The 14,346-nt window shown below is 32.7% G+C and overlaps 3 protein-coding genes, 1 long non-coding RNA gene and 1 pseudogene across 4 annotated transcripts in view; 4 read left to right on the top strand and 1 right to left on the bottom strand.

The window, feature by feature from the left end:
- The window catches only part of LOC139773410 (uncharacterized), a 511,404-nt gene that overhangs the window by 233,171 nt on the left and 263,887 nt on the right, over positions 1-14,346 (bottom strand). The window lies entirely within an intron of this gene.
- Positions 80-3,782, top strand: LOC139773437 (uncharacterized). The gene is made up of 3 exons (XM_071707869.1): positions 80-1,221; positions 1,348-1,434; positions 1,517-3,782. The coding sequence occupies exons 1-3, from the start codon at positions 166-168 to the stop codon at positions 1,622-1,624; spliced, it is 1,251 nt and encodes a 416-aa protein (XP_071563970.1). The 5' UTR covers positions 80-165; the 3' UTR covers positions 1,625-3,782.
- LOC139773436 (uncharacterized) lies at positions 2,471-3,796 on the top strand (annotated as a pseudogene).
- On the top strand, positions 4,958-12,529 carry LOC139773422 (uncharacterized). The gene is made up of 6 exons (XM_071707856.1): positions 4,958-6,374; positions 6,505-6,591; positions 6,696-6,785; positions 10,205-10,613; positions 10,896-11,230; positions 12,398-12,529. Exons 1-6 carry the CDS (start codon positions 5,289-5,291, stop codon positions 12,527-12,529), a joined length of 2,139 nt encoding a protein of 712 aa, XP_071563957.1. The 5' UTR covers positions 4,958-5,288.
- On the top strand, positions 13,105-14,293 carry LOC139773451 (uncharacterized). Its single transcript, XR_011718346.1, has 3 exons — positions 13,105-13,451; positions 13,910-13,996; positions 14,066-14,293. It is a non-coding gene; the product is annotated as an uncharacterized lncRNA (long non-coding RNA).

Raw genomic sequence — 14,346 nt, 5'->3', positions numbered from 1 at the left:
AGAGAGAGAGAGAGAGAGAGAGAGAGAGAGAGAGAGAGAGAGAGAGAGAGAGAGAGAGAGAGAGAGAGAGAGAGAGAGAGAGAGAGAGAGAGAGAGAGAGAGAGAGAGAGAGAGAGAGAGAGAGAGAGAGAAAGAGAGAGAGTGATTCTCCATAATAATCGAAAGATGATGTTCAACCCCTTGTCGAAATTCCAAAGACGAGCCAAGGATAAAATACGGAAACGATGGCGGTTGTTTCACGCTACGGACTTTCAATCTTTGATGTATCCGTGCTTCATCTTCTACAGTGTTCTCGGAATATTTCCGTACAAAATCAACGGTCGAACCTTCGAGACTTCCACACCGCGTTACATTCTATCAACTGTCATTATCTGTGTCCTCTGCATTTATGAGCTAAGAATGCTTTATGAGATTGACATTGCTAAAACGATCAAATTCAAAGGCATAACTAAGACTCTTGAACGCAACTGCTTTTACATACTCAATGGTTTTATAGCGGTTGTCACGTACATTTTGAGTGGTCCACGAATGCGTTTGCTCCAAACCATAATGGAAATCTCTTGGAAATTGCCTTCGGAGTCATACCAGAAGCTATCCAGACTAATTTACGCCAAGGACATCTTAGGTTCCATATATCTAGTTATACAAATATCGATATATTTCAAGACAAATATCGACATTACACTCAAGATTTTCGTAGCATACGCGTTTCTGGTAATATTTCACATGGATATGCTGTATATGAATTGTGTTTGTGTACTAAAAGCTTGTTTCAAGCAAATCAGTGATAATCTGGATCATATACGGGACCACATGATAAATGATGAAGTATATCATCTCGGTCGGATGTACTACAAACTAAGAAATCCAGTCTTGCTAATCAAACTAAAGGCCTTGAAAAAGCAGCATCAAATGATTAGTAACGCAGTGCAGATGATGAATATGATTTTCAGTTTGCAATTGCTCGCTACCATAATTCTGACTTTCATCGCAATCACTTTTCATCTTTACTTTCGTTTACTGTATTGGCAAAAGGACACATCCATGATCATGGTAGACGATTTTTATGAAGTTTACTTGACGATGGCCGTAACGTATTATTTTACAAAAATAATGTTGATAGTGTGGGCCTGTGAAACCACCAAGAATCAGGCTCTGCAGATTGGCACCACTATTCATGACGTATTTAACAGTACTGGCGATAATGAAATCAAGAGCGAGGTAATAAAATATGTAATTTAATTTGTACAATTTTTAAATATGTGTGCTAATGCAAAGTTTTATACATAAATCTAAATTTATATCTTCCATTTTTGTTATTAAATAATTTATGATCTGACGTTGCAGTTGCAATTGTTTTCCTTGCAAATTCTGCATCGCAAAAATATGTTCTCCGCGATGGGTCTTACTGTAGACGCAAGTCTTCTCACTGCGGTAAGTTATCGATCACATCCTATCATATATTTATATATAAGTATTAAAAGAAATTATTTCATCTTCTTGATTTTCTTTTTAGATGGTGGGTAACATCAGCACATATTTATTAATCTTGATACAATTTTTAAACATGAAACATTTTTGCGCTAGAGAAATCGCCACAAATGTTACAGAAATAATTCAATGAAATAAAATGTATAAGTAAATATCTATTTTAGTAGTAAAAATATTATCTCCTTTATTATAACATTTTAGTAAAGTATGGCCACGCAATATTAATAGCATTACTGCGATGTATTATATATATTTATATGTATACTTGCATACATACACGTAAGCTAGTATATTTACATATGCACGGTGTATATAAAACAGAGACACACCTTAAATTACTTGTATATTAACATCTTGTTACAACTTAACATGTTTTACTTGTTTAAATGTAACGTGTAAAATGTAATATACGAAAATAATTGATATTAAAAGTACTGATCTGTGTAAATACTGTGCAGTCATTTCCTGTTTTATGAATGTATATGTGATTTGACTGGTCGCAGTAATTACACGTCGTTCCTTTGTGCAAATATTTTTATTAACATTATTTTATTTTTATGTCTTCTTAATACTACTTTTTTTAAATTTAATAATTACTGACAAATTGCTTTAATAATATATTTTTAATCGTAAATTTACTAAAATGAGCTAAGCTTTTAATTGTATATACCAAACATTATAAAGACGTAATAATTGTCGATCGAAGAGAGCACCATGGTTACTTACTACTAACAAATGACACCAGTGTTTTTAACGCAGCAGCTCTTCTCAGTTTTAAATTGACACTCTCTGAGTGTAGATCAATGAAACGCCAGTGTAGATCAATGAAATGTCAGTTAACGCATTTGTTAAACAGAACTTAAAGGCTACACTCAGAAAAAATCTCGCAAAAAAAATATTATAACTAAAGTATAATAATTAATCATTTTTGAACAGTGTAATCTACAATATAAATTATCGTATTCATATTTCGCTGACAATGTCCAGTTCACCAACAAAATTTCAAGGACGTGCCAAATATAAAATATGGAAAGAGTGGAAGCTGTTCCACGCTACGGACTTTCAATCGTTGATGTATCCGTGCTTCATCTTCTGCAGTGTTCTCGGAATATTTTTCTGCCGCATTCTTGGAATATTTCCGTACAAGATCAACGCTTCGACCTTAGAGATCTACAAACCGCTTTTCAGTCTGTGGACCGTCATTACCTGCGTTTGCTGTATTTGCTGGCTGGTTATGCTGTATCAGATGAACATTTCTGGAAGTATCAACATGAGAAACGTGCCCAGAAATCTCGAGCGTAGTAGTTACTATACGTTCGGCAATTTCATAGCAGTTATCTCGTACATTTTGAGTGGCCCACGAATGCGTTTGCTTCAAACCGTATTGGACATCTCGTCGACGCTCATGCCCTTGGAATCGTATCGAAAGCTATCTCGGTTAATTCACACGAAGGATATTATTGGTTTCTTTTATTTAATTGGGATCTCGATTGTATATTATCCTAGAATGAGTGTCAATGTCTTGTTAAGGTTTTACTTAATTTACATCAATTTTATGGTATTTTAAATGGATATGTTATATATAAATTGTGTCTGTATATTAAAGGCCTGTTTCAAGAGAATAAATGACAATTTGATAGATTTGCAAAAACTCATCGTAAACGATGAGACTCATTTCGTCAAACCGATCTATCACGAGCAGAGAAATCCATTTCTGCTGATGGAACTCAGAGCTTTGAAGAAGCAGCATCTAATAGTCAACAATGCAGTGCAGATGCTGAATATAATCTTCAGCTTGCAGCTCTTATCTACCATAATTATGGCTTTTATCGAGATCACATTTAACATGTATTACTATGTACTGCAGTGGAAAGAGGGTGTGTTAGTAATCCTTATGGAAAAGCAGTTCTATTATGCGTACTTCGTCGTGAACTTGACGTTTTTTATCACAAAGATGATATTGATAGTATGGGCCTGCGAGACTGGTAAGAATCAGGCCTCAGAAATTATCACGACCGTACACGATGTGCTGAACTGCACCAACAATAAGCAAATCAAAGACGAGGTAATGAAAAGTGTAATCTAATTCGTATACTTTTTATAAGCATATTTCATGTGTTAAAACAGTTTTAACGTGTTAAATATTGTACATATATAATCACGTTCTCAATCCTGTATTTAAATATTTTGCGATTGGATGTTGCAGTTGCAGCTATTTTCCTTGCAAATGCTGCATAGCAAAAGTACATTCTCTGCGAAGGGTCTTACTGTGGACGCGACGCTTCTTGTTGCGGTGAGTAATTGACCCATATGCCTTTATTAAATAAATGTGAATTCATTAGTTTGATTTTGCTTTCAGATAGTAGGTAACATCACTACGTACTTATTAATCTTAATGCAATTCTTAAACGCATCGCATTCCTGCGATAGAAAGATAGCAATCAATGTTACACAATCCAATTAAAAAAGATAAATAAAAATGTTAAAAATACTTATTTATCATTGTTAATATTATACAGTCACGCGATATTTTATACCTGTATAAGAACACTTTTATATAGACAAAACAAGGTTTAATACATGCACACACGCACAAACATACGCGCGCGCGCGCATGTATTATAATAGTCATATTACATAAATAAAATTTCAATATTATATTTGTTCAAATGCACTGTTTAAGATATAATAAGATATAAATTTATGTGTTGCACAAATGGAATTTGCTGTCATAAAAAATTGTAACATGTGTTTGTATATTAAGGCCTGTTTCAAGAGAATAAATGATAATTTAAAAAATTCGAAAATGGCATTAACAATTTTATCCTAATACCGATGCACTTAACAAGTTAAATCATTGTCCAAGATAGATCTAAAAAGTAATCGATATTAATATTAGAAATGCAATTTATTTCAAGAAAATTAAGGTAAAAAAAATATGCACATTATCAACAAACGAATATTATTCTTTCCTGCATTTCCTTGTATGTATATAATCAGACATTGGATATAATATGTAGTCACTCATTTTCGCATTTCTTCTTAATATGTGTAAATGTATATTCTGTATAATGCTTCTGTCAGTACTGTAATTTTGTAGTTGTTCTCTACAGTGTTGCAGAAAATCATCGACAATCAAGTGCATCGTAAGAATTTATTGTGCTGGAATGTATTATAATATAATCATAATTTTTAATATTAAAAATATAAAAAAGATTATTTTATATATATCTTATATATATATATATATATATATATAATAATCAGGAATATTAGTTCAAAGTTATGTGATGTCAAATATCTTGTGCGAAATATAAGCGTAACTTTAGAAATAGGTAGTAATGAAGAAATATGTCATCATTATCCTAATTGAATTTTTGAAAGCTGTACTAGCAATCCACTGATTGAGAGTGACATACGCAGGATACTGCCGGTTCCATGTGTATGCATGATTTGATGAGTCATCTGTCACAACAATTATATATAATTTCTTCATACAGAGATGACAGTTGCCGATCGAAGAACGCCATGGTTACATCACGCCTAACAAAGTATCCTGTGTTTCGTGTCATTGTATATTATATGCCAAGATGGCAATTATGCGCAGTGTTAAACTTAAATTCGCCGGGTGTACATCGAGTCCATACTGATTTTTGCACGTGGAAAGACAGATATAGTACGCAAAAACTACACTTTGAAAAAAACCTGTCGCCACATTTATATTATTTAATATCACTCAATGGGTGTCAATAACATGAATAATAATTTATAAGTTGTTATCTATAATCAAATTTTTCATGTTTTCTCGTGACATACCGCTAAGCATGTTCAATTTATCATCGAATTTTCAAGGGAAACAAAAAGAAAAAGGATGCCGACTATTCCACGCCAAGGACTTTCAATCTCTGATGTATCCCTGTTTCATGTTGTGCCGTATTCTGGGTATATTTCCGTATAAGATCAACGCTTCAACCTTCGAGATTTCAAAACCATACTATATTATGTGGGCTGTCGTTACCTGTGTTTGGGGTATTCACGGACTGATATGCCTATATAGTTCTCCCATTTTTGGAAAATATGCTGAATATGACAAAATCGATATGAAAAGTTTACCCTGGGCTCTTGGAAATTATTGCGGGTTTGTGTTTGGCGGTTTTATAATAATCGTCACACTCGTTCTAAGCGGCCCGCGAATGCGCTTGCTCCAGATTATATTGAAGATCTCTTCAAGACTACCCGCAGAATCATATCAAAAGCTATCTAAACTGATCCACACTAAAGATATCATTGGTTTTCTTTATCTAGTTGCGATGATGTTGGTATACATCTTCACGAAGAAAGTGAATGCCTTCTTTCATATGTACATCGTTCTAGTGATATTTCAAATGGATATGCTGTATATGAATTGCGTTTGTGTGCTAAAAATCTGTTTCAAAAGAATCAATGATAATTTGGCATACATGCGAGAACTCATGACAATTGACGATCCACGTGGCTCTAGACTGATCTATCACGAGCAGAGAAATCCATTTTTGATAATGGAGCTCAAGGCTCTGAAGAAGCAACATCTGACAATCACCGATACGGTGCAGATGCTAAATATGATTTTCAGTTTGCAGCTTCTCGCTACAATAGCCATAAGTTTCTTCAATGTCACGGTCTATTTATACTACTATATATTCAACTGGCAGTATATCTTATTAATCAGTACTTCGGATGAAACATTACCTCGCATATTCCATCTTTCACCCATGGTGTATCATATTATAAAAATATCATTGGTAGTATGGGGCTGCGAGACGAGCAAAAATCAAGCTTTGCAAATCACTACTTCTATTCACGATATATTGAACAACATCACCGATGAGCAAATCAAAGGCGAGGTAATATAATGGAAAATTAAACTTTTAAATTTCTTTTAAATTATATTTTATAAAACAATTTTTTAAAATCTATCTGATTCATAATTACTCTGTACATACTTTTCTACATTTAATAATTTTGTAATTGCAGTTACATCTGTTTTCCTTGCAAACACTTCACTGCGAAAATACATTTTCCGCAAAAGGTTTTATTGTAGATGCGAAGCTTCTTGCTGCAGTGAGTGATTGATATATCTTAATTAATTCTTAATCACATAATTTGTCAACGAAATTAATAATGAATAAGATACATTTTATTTATCTTCTAAATTTTGCTTTTAGGTAGTGGGTAATATCGTTACATACGTATTAATATTATACCAATTCAAGCGCATGTCGTATTCTTGCGAGAGAAAGGCAAGCAATATGGAAGTAATTTAATTAGAAGAAGAAATATAATTCAAGAAATAAGTGTATTTTCAGATATTACAGATATCTGTTTTTTATATGTATGTATGTATATTGGATTATTATTATTTTCTTTCGTTATGATTACAGATTAGAATATAATCTCGCTGGACATTTTATATTTTATAATTGTATAGTTATTGTTGTATTATGTAAATTAAGTTGAATATATATTAAAATTATATAAACTATTTGTAATTCATGATTGTGTAAAGAAAGCTATCATGAAAAATATTGTTAATCAATATATAATTTTAATCGGTAAAATATATACATATATAATGTACAAATATTTAGATATTAAAAAATTAACTTGTATATTCTTTAAAAATAAAAATATTAAATCTTAAAAGTGTAATATAAAGATATTGTACATCCTGCGAAAAGAAAGAGAGATAGAGAAAATATTAAACTCGGAATCACAGACAGTCGTTATTAATGGATCTCTTAGAATCATTTAAAAATTAAACTGATTTATATGAAAATTACACAGTTTATGCTTCCTATTTCATAAGTGCACACATAAGCGTTAATTTGTGAGTCATATGCCATAGCAATAATAGAACATTTTTTTGTGGAATCCATCTCAAGAATAATAAATGCCGATCGAAGAACGTCATGGTTACTTCACGACTAACAAGTGACTTCTTCAGTTTTATATTTTTGCTTGACGCAGCATTTATTCGCAGTTTCAAAATTAAACTCATCGAGTGTACATGGGACGTAGAATTCATATTAGTTTACACAGTTGTTACGAAGAAACGGATTTGAAAAGTACATTTATAAAAGAAACTCTTGTAATCACATCTATATTAATGCTGGAGTGTACTAATTAATAACAATTAGGCAAGATTTTATGACATAGTTTATTGTTCTCCCATGAATTTCTACTAAACGTGTACAATTTGAAAATGCAACGACACATCAAAGGCAAAACGGGGAACAAACGGTGGCTGTTCTACGCTACGGACTTCCAATCCTTGATGTATCCCTGCTTCATCTTTTGCCGCATACTCGGAATATTGCCATATAATTTCAACACTTCGACTTTCATGGTTACAAAATCGCACTACATTCTATCGACCGTGATTGCCTGCGTTTCCTGCGTTCTTGGCTTGTCACTCATTCACAATATTATCGATTCTACATATAACTTTGGAGACGTAACAAGGGATGTTCAGTTTATTAGTTATTTTACGTTCAACAGCATTATAGTGATCAGCACGCATGTCTTGATCGGACCACGAATGCGCTTGTTACAGACTATTCTGGAGATCTCTTCGAAATTACCTCTAGAGTCGTATCAAAAGATGTCTAGATTTATCCACGTCAAGGATATACTGGGCATTATCTTCCGATTAGTGCAAATGTGCGTAAATTTTTCCAAAATGCAGGGGCTTAAAGTGAACTGTAGGACTGTCCTGCACGTAATCTTCGTAATATACTGCAATTTGCTGGTATTTCAGATAAATATGTTGCACATAAACTGTGTTTGTGTATTGAAGGCTTGTTTCAAGAGAATCAACGACAATCTGACACATATACAAAAACTCATGATAAACGATATGAAGTTACCTGCTCCCAGCTTAATTTGTTTCATACGAAGAAATCAATTTTTGCTGATAGAACTGAAAACCTTAATGAAGCAACATCTGATGGTTAACGAGACAGTGCAAATGCTAAATATAATCTTCAGTCTGCAACTCCTTGTTACTATAGTCATGATCTTTTCCACTATCACTTTTGAACTGTACTTTAGTGTAGTTCGGTGGCAAGATGGGTTGTTCTTCAGCGTAGATAAACAGTTGCTTGATGTGTTTTTAATATCTATGTCATACAACATTTTTAAAATAATAATACTCGTGTGGGTCTACGAGACCGGTAAGAATCAGGTCCAAGAAATCGGTATTACCATTCATGATCTACTTAACAGTACCAATGATGAGCAATTGAAAAACGAGGTAATGATGTGTAATTTTATCTATATATATTTTTCTAGAAAATGTACTCTATATACGCTAACGAGAATTTTTTAAAATATTAAATCGATTGAATCACGTTTATTAATTCTACTTCGCTGTATTTAATTATTTCATGATCTAACATTGCAGTTGCATTTGTTTTCTTTACAAATACTACATTGCCAAAATACATTTTCGGCGAAAGGTCTCACTGTGGATGCAACGCTTCTCACAACAGTAAGTAATTAATTATTTGTTTTAATTAATAAAATTACATTTTTGTTTTACTTTTAGATAGTGGGTAATATTGCTACGTATTTATTAATATTAACACAATTTTTTAATATGTCGCATTCTTGCGATGGAAAGACAGCAACCAGTGTGAGAAAATCTAATTAAAAAAAGTGTGTATAATCAGGTAAAAAGTGTTATTTTTAAAAATAAAAAATATTATTTATTGTTATTGTTAATAAATTATTATCACAATGTTGTACTTGTGCAGAGGCACTTTTTTATTACTTACATTTTATATGTATAAATGGATAAAACTAATAAAAGCTTACGCAAGTATAAAATTTCAAATACATCACATAATCTAACTTTCTAATTGTTCTTACATTAAAATTACGACAAATCAAACTAATATAAATAAGCTAGCTAATATAAATTATTATCAGACACTGTATTATTACCAGGTATACTGTAAGAATATATTCTGAAGATTATAAACTTTATTATTGGATGTATAGATCTCTAAATATTATGGCTTTTGCATTATAATTTTAATTCTTAACGTAACGTTGGCTATGCATATATTATAACGGAGTTATATCCACTGTTTTTTGAAAATGTAAATAATTTAATTATTAATTTTTGTATTTATTGTAATTTAATAAATTTAATTTTGTAATTATTGTAATTTAATAAATTTGGTGTCATTATTAATGCATGTTTTAGAATTACTGATTCATGCGGATATCGTAAAGTTTGCTTTCTATGTCACGTAAGCACATATAATTTATAGAACTGTATGTTACAAATTGTATGTTACAATTACGCACATTCATTGTAATTCAATTCCAAGAGCAATAAGTGCTGATCGAAGAATGCCATGGTTACTTCACGACAAACAAGTAACTTCTTTAGCTTTGTCCCTCTGCCTACGCTGAATTTACTCATAGTTTTAAACCTAAATTTATCGAGTGTAGATAGAAAGTGGAGTCCATACCAGTTTACACATCTTGTTACGAAGAGACGGACTTGAAGATTGCATTTAGAAAAAAAGCTCTGGCAATCATATCTACATCAATATCTTAAAGTGTTTTATTAAATAACACTTAGGCCGCAGATTGATATTGATTATTATTCTCTCATAAATTTCTGTTAATCATGTTCACTTTGAAAATCCAACGACATGTCAAGAGTAAAACGAAGAAGAAGTGGCGACTATTCCACGCTACGGACTTCCAATCCTTAATGTATCCTTGCTTCACGTTTTGTCGTATTCTCGGACTGTTTCCATACAAGATTAACAACTCGATCTTCGAAATTTCAAAACTGCACTACACAGTGTCGGCCTTAGTTGTCTGCGTTTGCTGCGCTTTTAATGTCATTCACAATACTACCATTTCTAACATCGACTTGGGAGATATAACCAAAAATATTGAAGCTATTTGCTACAATATGTTCTGTGGTTTCATAGTGATCATCACGTACGTTTTGAGTGGTCCGCGAATGCGCTTGCTACAGACTATATCAGAAGTCTCTTCGAAACTATCTTCGGAGTCGTATCGGAAGCTGTCCAAATTAATTTACGTCAAGGACATTTTGGGTATTATCTTCTTAATCGTGCAAATATGTATATTTGTTTTTAAAATTTATAAACCTGAACTGAATTATTTTGTTGTCATAATTACAGTGTGTGAAATGTACTTCCTTGCGCTGATATTTCAGTTAAATATGTTGTATGTAAATTGTGTTTGTGTATTAAAGGCCTGCTTCAAAAGCATTAATGACAGTTTGGCAAACATGCAAATTCGTATGACAAATGATACAAAACCATGTGATCTCAGATTAATCCGCCATTTGCAGAGAAATCAATTTTTATTAATAGAATTAAAGATTCTGAAAAAGTGGCATCAGATGGTTAGCGACGCTGTAAAAATGCTGAACATAATCCTCAGTTTGCAACTCCTAGCTACTATAGCCATGTCCTTTTCTAACATCACCTTTCAAGTGTACTTCCATGTAGTGCGCTGGCAAGATGGAGTATTTATTAATATTGATATACACTTCCTCGTCGCGCTTTTAACGTCAATAGGATATTACAGTATAATTATAACGCTACTTGTGTGGGCCTGCGAGACTGGCAAGAATCAAGCCCAAGAGATCAACACCACCGTTCATGATGTACTCAACAGTACCAACAACGAACAGATTAAAAATGAGGTAAAGATGTAATTTTATTTATACCTATTATTCTGAAAATATATATGCTTTATACGCGATTTTATTAAATCTACTCGAGTATAATAGCATTCTTCAATTTTATGTTTTTGTTCTTATACATTTAATTATTTCGCGATCTGTTTTTCGTAAACAGTTGCAGCTATTTTCTTTACAAATACTGCATCGTGAAAATACATTTTCGGCGAAAGGTCTCACTGTGGACGCGACGCTTCTCACAGCAGTAAGTGATCAATTAGTTTGCTCTAATTACTGAAATGCCTATTGTTTATATTTTTTGTTTTAATTTTAGATGGTGGGTAACATTACCACGTACCTAATAATCTTGATACAATTTTTAAATGCGTCGCATTCTTGTGACAGAAAGACCGCAATCAGTGCTATACAATCTAAATAAAAAAGATAAAATGCATACTCCCTCGTCTTCGCCAACCGAAGGTTGGCAGCAGTCGGGAGAAAAAGATACATAATCATAAAAAGAGCTTTTTGATATTAAAAACACTCTTTTTTTCCGTCTTAATAAAATACAATTGCAATATTTTATACGCATACATAGATACTTTCACATATATGTAAATGGGTATAATATAGTCTCGTACATGCATATACATGTATGGTAATAGTTGTACTACATAAATAAATCTTTAACATTTGATTTGTTTAAATGCATTATTTATATAATGTAATAAATATGTTCCCGAAAAATATCTCTTTGTACTTATTAAATATATCGCAAAGTTTATGCTTTCTATGTCACGTAATGCACATATAATTTATAGAATCATATGTTACAACAATTACATTTCACGAATTCGTTCCCATCAATTGTCAAGAGCGATAAGTGCCGATCGAAGAATACCATGGTTACCTCACGACTAACAAGTGGCTTCTTTAGCTTCGTCCCTCTGCTTACATCGAATTTACTCATAGTTTTAAACTTAAATTCATCGAGTGTAGATAGGAGGTGGAGTCCATATCAGTTTACACACTTGTTACGAAGGGAACTTAAACGACGGACTTAAACATTGCACTTAGAAAAGAAACTCTAACAATCATATGAATCCTAAAGTGTTTTGTTTAATAATCTTTGAGTTGTAGACCATAATATCGGTTATTATTCTCCGATGAATTTCTGTTAATCATGTTCAGTTCGAAAATCCAACGACAAGCCAAGAGCAAAATGCGGAAAAGGCGATTATTCCACGCTACGGACTTTCAATCCTTAATGTATCCCTGCTTCACGTTTTATCGTATCCTAGGAATGTTTCCATACAAGATTAACGCCTCGATCTTCGAAACCTCAAAACCGCACTACGTAATGTCGACCGTGATTGTCTGTGTTTGCTGCGTTTTTAATGTGGTATTCATTCGCAATACCATCATTTCTAAAATCAACTTGGGAGACATAACCAGAAATCTTGAAGCTATTTGTTACAATATGTTCAGTGGCTTCATAGTGACCATCACGCACGTTTTGAGCGGTCCGCGAATGCGCTCGCTACAGACTATATCAGAAATCTCCTCGAAACTATCTTCGGAGTCGTATCAAAAGTTGTCGAAATTAATTTACATCAAGGACATCTTGGGTGTTATCTTCTTAATCGTGCAAATATTTACATATAATTTCATAACACGTATACCTGAAACGAATTATTTGACTATCATAATTACAGTGCTCGAAACGCTTTTCCTTGTGCTTGTGTTTCAGATAAATATGTTGCACATAAATTGTGTTTGTGTATTAAAGGCTTGCTTCAAGAGTATTAATGACAGTTTGGCACACATAAAAATTCTCATGACAAACGATATAAAATCACGTGATCTCAGATTAATTCGCCGTGTGCAGAGAAATCGACTTTTGCTAAGAAAATTGCAGATCCTGAAGAAGTGGCATCTGATGGTTAGCGACGCTGTGAAAATGCTGAACAAAATCTTCAGTTTGCAACTCCTTGCTGTTATAGCCATGTCCTTTTCCAACATCACTTTTCAAGTGTACTTCCATGCAGTGCGCTGGCAAGATGGAGTATTTATTAATATTGATACGTACTTTCTCGTCAAGTTTTTAACGTCAATAGGATATTACATTATAATTATAACCCTACTTGTGTGGGCTTGCGAGACCGGCAAGAATCAAGCCCAAGAGATCAGCACCACCGTTCATGACGTACTTAACAGGGCCAATAACAAACGGATTAAAAACGAGGTAAAGATGTAATTTTATTTATTCATTATTCTAAAAACGCGTGCTGTATACGCGATTTTATTAAATCTACTGGAACATAATATCGTTTTTCAACTTTAATTTTTCATTCTTAAGCTGCCTTTTCATATGCAGCATGCTGCAGCAGCAAATCAGTCACGTGACCAAAATTTAATAATGACAAATATATTTATGTATCTCACTCAACACCGTTTTTTTTTGTTATGACAGAGCTGTGTCCAGACAGAAATATTTTTTTATTAGGAATAATTATGACTACTTATTGTGCCCGGAATCAACAGGTTACATGTTCTTTTTCAGCTGTGTTGAGTTTCACAGCGATAAAGCAAAATATCTAGTAACAAATTTTCAATCAATAACAGCGAACTACTGCAGCAGCATGCCGTGCATGAAATGGTACCTTTGCATTTAGTTTTACTACAATCTGTTTTCACGAACAGTTGCAGCTGTTTTCTTTACAAATACTGCATCACGAAAATACGTTTTCGGCGAAAGGTGTCACTGTGGACGCGACGCTTCTCACAGCAGTAAGTAATCTATTAATTTGTTTTAATTAAAAATATGCCTATTGTTTAAATTTTTTGTTTTAATTTTAGATGGTGGGTTACATTACTACGCATCTTTTAATCTTCATACAATTTTTAAATGCGTCGCATTCCTGCGACAGAAAGACAGCGATCAGTGTTATATAGTCTAACTAAAAAAGATACGTAATTATAAAAAAAAGATCTTTAAATATTAAAAATTTTTTTGCCTGTTTTAATAAAATATAATCGCAATATTTTATACAGAGACACTTTCACATATATGTAAATAAATATATAATAAAGTGTAGTATATGCGTATACATGTATGCGGTAATAGTTGTACTATAAAT

This window comes from Temnothorax nylanderi, unplaced genomic scaffold (genome assembly GCF_030848795.1).
Source record: "Temnothorax nylanderi isolate EJ_2023f unplaced genomic scaffold, tnyl_v1.0 TNYL_tig0061_pilon, whole genome shotgun sequence".
Taxonomy (NCBI): domain Eukaryota; kingdom Metazoa; phylum Arthropoda; class Insecta; order Hymenoptera; family Formicidae; genus Temnothorax; species Temnothorax nylanderi.
This window is presented reverse-complemented; position numbering and strand designations above follow the sequence as displayed.